The sequence below is a fragment of the Octodon degus genome, unplaced genomic scaffold (assembly GCF_000260255.1).
Source record: "Octodon degus isolate 3935 unplaced genomic scaffold, OctDeg1.0 scaffold00098, whole genome shotgun sequence".
Taxonomy (NCBI): domain Eukaryota; kingdom Metazoa; phylum Chordata; class Mammalia; order Rodentia; family Octodontidae; genus Octodon; species Octodon degus.
Genome location: NW_004524674.1, coordinates 10,030,700 through 10,039,995, shown reverse-complemented (window position 1 = coordinate 10,039,995; position 9,296 = coordinate 10,030,700). Strand labels below are relative to the sequence as shown.

At 35.9% G+C, this 9,296-nt stretch overlaps 1 protein-coding gene across 6 annotated transcripts in view; it reads right to left on the bottom strand.

Moving 5' to 3' along the window:
* Positions 1-120: 120 nt before the first annotated feature.
* Positions 121-9,296, bottom strand: part of Zfp37 (ZFP37 zinc finger protein) — a 13,213-nt gene continuing 4,037 nt past the window's right edge. For 2 of the 6 annotated variants that reach the window (XM_023723304.1, XM_023723305.1), the window contains exons 2-4: positions 7,297-7,423; positions 6,868-7,005; positions 121-2,793 (exon numbers count right to left, since the gene is read on the bottom strand). In XM_023723304.1, coding sequence (XP_023579072.1) covers positions 1,268-2,793; positions 6,868-7,005; positions 7,297-7,423 — 1,791 coding nt within the window. In that variant the 3' untranslated portion in view covers positions 121-1,267. Of the gene's footprint in view, positions 2,794-6,867; positions 7,006-7,129; positions 7,180-7,296; positions 7,424-9,072; positions 9,270-9,296 lie in introns of those variants that run through there. The other 4 variants (XM_023723306.1, XM_023723308.1, XM_023723307.1 and 1 more) reach the window with 4 other exon arrangements.

Here is a 9,296-nt window from a genome sequence, read left to right as displayed (position 1 = left end):
TGAGCATGAGATAACATGGAGTAACTGCTCAAAAAAAAAAAACAAACAAAAGTCTTTTCCCTGTAATCACAATCCATCTTCAATTTTTAATATAATAGCACACAGAGAAACACAGTGCTGTTATATTTATAATTCATTATGTTACTAACAGACTGTGTTTGATAAGAGAGGTCTCAGTGAATTCAATAACATGTTTAATGCCATATAGCTCAGACTCATGATGATTTATGAAGAACATAGGAACCTTTATAATTCATGAAACATTATGTAGTTGGCTTAGCAATGCTCTTAAAGTATTGATTTATGGATCTTAAAAGTATTTTAATTGTGAGAAAAAATGCATATACATGATATTTAAACAATATACTAAAAAATAGGTCTTAGTCACAAACCAGACAGCACTCTCCTGTGCCCAATAGCAACCAACCACTATTAAGTTTCTTCTGGACTTTTTAAACAAAATCTATTCATATACAAACATATGAATATATACATACATATATACACACACACATAGAGAGAGAGGGGTAAAAACACGTCCTTTTATAGAAAACTGGGGAAAGAATGTATACATGGGTCAGTAATCCAGTTTTTTAGACTCACTACCAGCATATTTACATCTTTAGCTGTTTTTTTTTCTTAATTTTCTGTTTAATTTTAGATTAATAAAAACCATTTTATAAAGCTTTCTGCTCATGCAGAAGCCAATTTCAACATTAATTTTAAAAAAGTGGGTAGAATATAAGAGGCTTATATAAATGGCCATCCTTATTTACACAAAGCAACATAGATATGTAAAGTGAATTCTAACATGTGGTGCTTAAGTCCACAACATCTAAGCAACTCAAATTGTTAGCATATGCAACTTGTTTCATCACTTCATTTAATGCTTAAAGCTTTATATGTCAATCTAAATATCAAGATCACTTATAATTTTTAAAATAATTTTTTCACTAGGTGTGGTGGCACATGCCTATAGTACCAGCACTCAGGAGGCTAACACAGGAAGATCACACTACAAGTTCGAGGCCCACCTGATCTATAAAGTAAGGCCTGTCTTAAAAAAATTTTTCTTTCTGTAAAATATTTCATACCACATTACAACTCTTACTTCCATCCATTTCTTCTATATTAAGATCCACATTCAATTCTCTAATATATAACACAGTGTGACTTCTCACTAGAAGTTTTCTAATATTCTTTAAGTTCAGAATATGCATTTCTAACATTATACAACAATTTAGTTATCAGATTTCCATAATTGATTTCATTTGTGAGTTTTCTCTTCCAAATGAGTTTTCATATGCTTGATAAGTGATGCATTTAGTTTGAAGGCTTTCCCACATTCATTACATTCATAGGGTTTCTCTCCTGTGTGGGATCTCTGATGTATAACAAGTTGTGACTTTGCATTGAAAGCTTTCCCACAGTCATTGCATTCATAGGGTTTCTCACCTGTGTGAGTTCTTTCATGCACAATGAGATGTGACTTTTGGCTGAAAGCTTTCCCACATTCATTACATTCATATGGTTTCTCCCCAGTATGGACTCTCTGATGTTGAGTAAGGCCTTCAATTTGTTTAAATGCCTTCCCACACTGATTGCACTCAAAGGGATTTTCACCTGTATGAGTTCTCATATGATAAGTGAGAGATGAGCTATGTCCAAAGGCTTTTCCACATTCATCACATTTATAAGGTTTCTCTTTTGTATGAGTTCTTTGATGTATAATGAGGTGTGACTTTTTGCTGAACATTTTCCCACATTCATTACATTCAAAAGGTTTCTCACCTGTATGAATTCGCATATGCTTTGTCAGGGATGAACTATACTTAAAACCTCTGCCACATTCATTACACTCATATGGTATTTCACCTGTATGAGTTCTTACATGTTCTGTAAGTGATGAGTTATACCTAAAAGATTTTCCACATTCCTTACATTCATATGGTTTTTCACCTGTATGAGATCTCACATGTTGAATAAGGTTTGAGCTGTGTCTAAAGGTTTTTCCACATTCAGTACATTTAAAGGGTTTTTCCCCAGTATGAATTCTTAAGTGGTCAGTAAGGGCATGTTTATGACCATGGGCTTTGCCACACTGGACACATTCATATGGCTTTTCTCCAGTGTGAGTTCTTTGATGTACAACAAGGTGAGACTTCTGGCTAAAGGCAATTCCACATTCCTCACATTCATATGGTTTCTCTCCTGTATGAGTTCTCTGGTGGTCAGTTAGCCCTTGTTTATGGCTGAGAACCTTCCCACATTGATTGCATTCATACGGTTTCACACAAGCTTGAGTTTTATCAGTTTTAGTAGATGATGTCTCATGTTTCCTTCCCATTTGGATTTTGTTTTTCTTAGCACAGGATGAATGATGATCATATAATTTTTCTTGTTTCTTGCCAGTTTGAGTTTTGTCACACTTATCAGAAGTATGGTTAGATAATTTATCAAGTTTCTTTCCAGTTTGATTTTTGTCTATCTTTGTATCAGATAAGCTATGCTTTAATGATTTCTTGTGTTCTTTAGCAATATCAGGTTTCTTTTTTGCAGAGTTTTTTACATGACCAGGTAAAGCTGTATTCCATTTCAAATTCTTTCCATCTGAATCAAATTTAAGCCTTTTCTTTGAAGGACTATGTTTTGTATTCACATTATTTTTTTTCTCCAATGAAGTACATTCACTGTCTTTCTTCTTGGTTGGAGTTTTCTTGAATGCAACTTCCCTAATGAGTTTGTCTTGAGATTTCTGGTTATTCTTTAGCTGGTCATCATCTTGCTGAACTTCTAAAATAGAATTTAATGACATACTCTTGTGAATTTTCAAACAGTCATGTAAGTTCTTTATAAGATTTAGAAATACTCTGCTGTGGGGTAAAAAGAACTATCAAGAGCAAATGTCCATAACCTCTTAGACTTCAGGGGATAAATGTTGCAGTAAAACCAGGGAAAGAAAATTTAAAACAGTGATTAGAAACTGTTTTAACAGCTTAGAACTATGACCTTGAAACCTGGGATAGAAGATGAAATAAGCATAAGGACTGTTAGGGTTTGTGTTTAGATGTCCTACAGAGCCTCATGTGGTCATAAGTGGGATTTCCCAGAGGCTAGATCTAGAGGTAAATCTTTAGTGTGTAATGTTGGGGTTAAATGTGTGATGTTGCAATCAAGAGTGTGAGTACTAAATTTGTCTACTGATTGGTTTGCCATAGTACTGGGTGTGGATAATGAGAAGTCCCATTGTGGATGTGAGTACTACCTATCCTAAGGGGGTGTATACTGGAAATAAAATATAAGGAACAGAAAGAGGGCTGTTGCTGTCGCTTGCTGTTCCTGCTTTACTACTTCACTGCTTTCCTGTCTTATGCCTGGCATAAACTGTTTCTCTTGTTTCATGTCCTTCTGCCATGCCACCCTGCCTTAGAGCCAGCCAGCTATGAACTGAAACCTCTGCAAACTGTGAGATACAATAAACATTCCTTCTTTAACTTTGCATGACTGGTATTTTGTTTCAGCAATGAAAAAAGTAACTGAGGCAAGGAACATTACATAGACAATAAATGATGTTAAAAGAGCTTGGGATTATAGTCAACACTTTCTGAATCTCTCCTCATGCCTAGATGCCCAGATCTAAAATATGCCAATTTACCCATGATATTTAGTGCTTGTGGCTTAATATAGATATAGATATAGATATAGATATAGATATAGATATAGATATATAGATATATAGATATATAGATATATAGATATATATAACTGCTTATTCAGTTGGTAACACATTTTGCTCAATCCAAGATATCCAATGAGATTCTTCCTCTCAAATATGTAAATTCTGACCAGGCATGGTGTCACATATTTGTAATCCTAGCTTCTTGGGAGGGTGACACAGAAGAATTACAAGCTTGAGGCTAATGTGAGCAACTTAATGAGAAATTATGTCAAAATAAAAATTTTAAAGGTCTAGGGGTATAGCTAGTGGCAGAATGTTTACCTAGCATTTATGAGGTGCTGGAACCAATCCCCAGTACCATCAAAATAAATTTAGACTTCATGTGGTCTCCACTAACTGGTTAAATTTAAAATGATCCAAGACCAGATACAAAAGTTACATTTCTTGTTATATAGGTCTTGCTTTATCTTGGTCTTAACCATCCAGCAGTAAAGTATAAAAACGAGGTATATTAAGTAAAACCATATTAATATGCTGAGTTGTAAAAGGCTTTAGTCAACAACTTCTGTGGATAACCCACTACTATTGTGGACTGCTGGACTATGTTGGATTGTTTTGCTGAATTCAAGTACCTATGGTATTTAGATGTCAATAGAATACCCATCTCTGACAGGACTAAACAAAAAAAGGGAATACAAAGGAAGGATCATTTTGTATTTGTATATACAGAATAGTTGGGATAGATATACAGCTACTTTCACTTAATTCAGTGAGAAGAAAGGTTTGTAGTAATAGTGTTTGGACAGGATATCCTGTCTGCATCTTGTACTATGGATAACCACTAAGAAGATAACAATGTACAATGTATTAATTATTGAATATGGCCTCCTATTAATCAGTTTTGAAACTGTCTGATATTTGTTTCTCAATAAAACAAAATAAAATCCAAAAAATAAATAAATTTTAACAGGCAAAAAAAAAGATACAAGACAAGTAATAGGAAAGGTATATTTTCCCTGTATCACTAAAAACTCCTCAGGATAAAGAGCGAAGCACATATACACAGAGAAGCAAAAATACAACATTTTATATGCTTAAAGACATCACTTGTATTTCAATTCCCAGTGGCCTCCCAGTTCGCTGTTCTAGTTTCTAGTAAGATCTGGCTAAAATACCTCCCCTTAGATTATAAGAGATACACCCATACTATTATCAGAAATTCCTGTTTAATAAGGCTAACTTACAGGTTAATAAAGGTTTAATAAACCAGAAGAGAGAATATAAGATGAGTCTACTAAGAAATACTAATATATGACTGAGGAAATAAACAGGAATAGGTGTTCCACTGTTACTTGTTCCAATGCTATTGCATTGGGGATGGATGGATGGATAGATAGATAGACAGATAGATGATTGATTGATTGATAGATAGATAGATAGATAGAACGAGGGTTTTACAAAATAATAAAATTCACAGCAATGAGCTCAGTGAACAAACTTCACAGCATCTGGATTTACAGTTTACATGCATTCCAACAGTTTGCCATGGAAGAATGAACATTTTGTTCTTGTCAAGTCATTACAGTTACCAATTATAAATGTTAAGTTTATCCATACCTCTAAGTAGTCACTCACATTCTTTTCCTATACATTACATAATTATATATTTTGAATTATATTCTTAATCACTGTTTCCATTCCCTGAGACTATCACCCACAATGACATGTATAGACATCCATGTTTACACTGTATGATCCAACTTCCTGCAGAAAGCAATTATTGAACAGTGGTAAGCACCAGGCCCTAGTGATTCAATAATATTTCACTTCTAAGAATTTGGGGTTGAAATTCAAGCACTTCTGCTAGCTAAATATGGATATTGTATGTGTAAACCTATTAAACTTAAGAACTACGGATGCCATTTCAGTGTGGCCTTTTTCAGCTACATGTTTGGAACAAAACCTTCAAAATGAGAATTAAAAACACTAAAACAATCCCCACAATCTGAAAAAGCAAGAGAAGGAAAGTGAACAGCCACTGCAAAGATAAAACAAAGCCTGGAAAAAGTGTGGTATAGTCCACAGGCCTGGAGCATTTCACAGACAGGAGAGAGAAACACAAAGTCATCAAAGGCAGAAGCATCATGGCAAGAGACATGAAAATAAGACTGACCTAAGAATGTCTGAATATTTCAAGAGATGATATGAACCTTGAGGAACACTGTAGTGTGGTAGAGGAAGAGAGGAAAACTAAGCATATAAAGAAAAGACAATTTTCAAAACAACACTCCTTCAGATAAGGCAAGTATGTATATGATTAAGAGAAAAGCTAAGAGGTCATCTGCAAGCTGAGCAATGAAGAACATGGTAAAGAAAGAAAGTCATATAGAGAGATCAGGCATCTGAAGGGTTGGTACTAAAGGTTAGAGAACTGATTTTCATCTCTTTTCCTACCACAATCTGAATGGTATGACAAACTATATTACTGTACCTATGGAAGGATAATACTTCTCAGCTCTTCCCAAATGCCTGGCCATGTGAATTACAGCAGTGCTCTCCATGAGAGGATTGCACATTCTAGCCTATTGAAATCAGTAGTGGCCAAATGGCTTACTCTAACCAATAAAATGAGAGCTGGAAGGAATTGGTACCAGTTATAAACAGTGATTTTGAAAGCTACCGAGTGTGGGCCAGGGAGATACCTCAGCAGCTTAAGCGCCTGCCTCACAAGCACAAGGTCCTGAGTTCAATCCCCAGTACTGGGGTGGGAGGAAGAGCTACCATATGGTTGGCTATGCTCATCCCTTTTTCACTCTTTGTCAACGAGGAAAATGCTCTTTCAGCCTAGGTCCCCAGTAAGCTGAGGTATCTGGGACTATTCCTTAAGAGAACAAAACAGTCTAAGCTGACTGACAGAAATTGTATAATCAAATTCCCATAACACTGGCTCACTAGTAGAGCTCACTTCACAGGAGAACCTCTTGTATGTGGATTCATAGAAGGAAGAGATATTAGAATCTCTAAGGCCTGGAAATCTTTGTAGTTTGAACTCTCCTTTCCCTACAAGATTCTGATGTTTTTCTACTGTCATTTACTGGGTAAGCAAAACTTGTCTGGGGTCTTTAAGAAGAATTTAAGAATAAATAATTGGAGAATTCCACAGTTACACCAAGAAACCAAAAACTTACTTCCACTGGCTTCTTCTTGCTTGGGTCTTGCTAGTTTACGCAGATGGCTTTGATTGGATCTTTTCCCCTTCCTTGACCATGGCTCTTCTCCTTTTTCCAACTTGCAGATCATGTCTGGTTTGGAGGATTGATACCCTGCTTAAAGGAAATGGCAGAATTTAGTGTAAGAAGAAAATCTTAGAAATCAAGCCATCTGTTTGCACCTCAGTGTCTTTCAAGAATACATGGATTCTGAAGTTTCACAAGGTAGAAACCCATATACCTCAACAGAGCAGATCTTCTTTTGGAAGTCATTGGTACAAGTATCCTTCCCTGTAACCAAGAGATTAAAACTCTTTGGTCTCTTAAAATCAAGGCCAAACTCATGAAAGACTTCCAGAAGAAGGCACCAAAGTGAACACATTTTGAATTACAAAGGATTGTCCTTACCCACTATGGCTAGGTTGCTATAGTTCTCCAGCATCACATCCTTGTATAAGTCCCTTTGAGCAGGATCCATTTTCTTCCATTCCTTCTGCGTGAAGGCCATAGTCACATCTTTGAGTGTCACTGCTTCCTGTAATAGCATAGTCCTATTCAGTCTAGTTTTACCCATATTTGGCAAATGATTTAGACAAGATAATTCATACCTTGAAAACTCACTGTGGACCATCACAGTCTATAGCAGTGGTGGTGAATCTATGACACACACACACCACCACTAGTTGTTTGTTATCACTGAATGCTCTAAAAGGTTTGCCATCATTGGTCTATAAGGTCTCTATTCTCTGCCTAATAATGTACTTTTTAAAGGAAATAAAAAAACTAGCAAATTTTCCTAATGTAAATTTATTTATTCAAGAGGATAAAATCATCTGAAATCTGAATAACAGGAGAGAGCGAATGAATGGGGGGGAGAGGGAGAGGGAGAGAGAGAGAGAGAGAGAGAGAGAGAGAGAGAGAGAGAGAGAATAAATAGCCTTTATCTTTTCTCCCGTAACAATGGCTAATTAAAGGGTATGAATCAGTTTCTATAGTTTATAAAGTTCTGAGGTGAAAGAATTGAGATTTTTTATTTTTATAATCAGGAAAAAAATCATTTATGGTGGAAGTAAAAGTGAAACATCTTAGGAGTGTATAGATGCAGAAATTACACTGCCTATATGCTTTAGAAATAAAGGAAAAGGGAGAGGGGAAGGGAGAAACAGGGAAAGGGGAATCTTTAAAAGAAAAATTGGGATCAAAATAAAATTTCAATGTTGTGAAAGGCTAAATACATGAGAAAGCTATGAATAGTAAAGTCAGTGAAATGTCTAGTTAGATCTAAACACCTTGAGAATGTACTTGTGTATCACAAAAATATTCTTAAAATCAAGAAATATTTTTTTTCATTTATGTATTTGGTACAGGGCCTCACCACACAGCTCAGACTCATAGTGATCTGCCTATTTTCAGCCTCCCCAGTGCTGCAATTATAGGCATGAACCACCCCATGCCAACTCGGTCAATGGCTCAGTGTGTCCCAGGGGCCAGGTCGGCATGGCATGCGATACAGGTGATCAAACCCTAGTCCTGCACTTTCCTAAGCAGGCATTTAGTCCACTGAGCTATCTTACTGGCTCTTAAATAAATATTATGCAAGAAAAATAAACAAGAATGTTACTGTTAGGAGTTGTAGGCAGAGGGGACATTAAAGCATGATGAAGCTCTCTTATGATGCAGGTAAGTGAAGGAGCTACTGGACAAATTTGACACCAATACATATACATTTAAATATATATGTTTGACACTTAAAGATAATCTCTTACCCTCATGGACCACCAATCATGTATGTATCACTAATTTCAAACCACAGACATCTAGTTACTGACTCCTAATAACCTGTGTTATTGACTGTCACTAATACCCCAATAACTGAGTCGGCACAGGATTATTAAACATCAAGCCTAAAATTTCAAAATGATCAACCCAGCAAATTTCCAAAGGTCCACAGCATATAGAGATCTCTATTTCCCATGATGCCTATCTACTTCATCCCATCCATCCATGATCAATGATGCCAGAGAATTCTCACACAGTGACTGTTACAGAAACCTTCATCCCTGTCAGCAAACTACACTTTATCTTCACCCACTTCCTTATAGAAGGAGTCTCAAGTGGAAGCTCTCTTTTCGTATTTCCTGTGACTTCTGTACTTCAGGATCTGAAGATGAAGTAAATGATTACCTCAACCATTTCTCAAATCGTCTTCAAACTCCATTCACAGTGTCGCAAGACTTTAACCCATTAGTCTTCCTTGGTTCAATGATTCAATATGACAGGTCATAGGACTCATTATATAGCTGTATTTATAACCAAGATTAATTACAGTCAAAGAATTAAGCATAAAATCAATTAATCATCACAGGATTAACTCCAGACAGTGTCAGGCACAAACATCCAAGGGACCT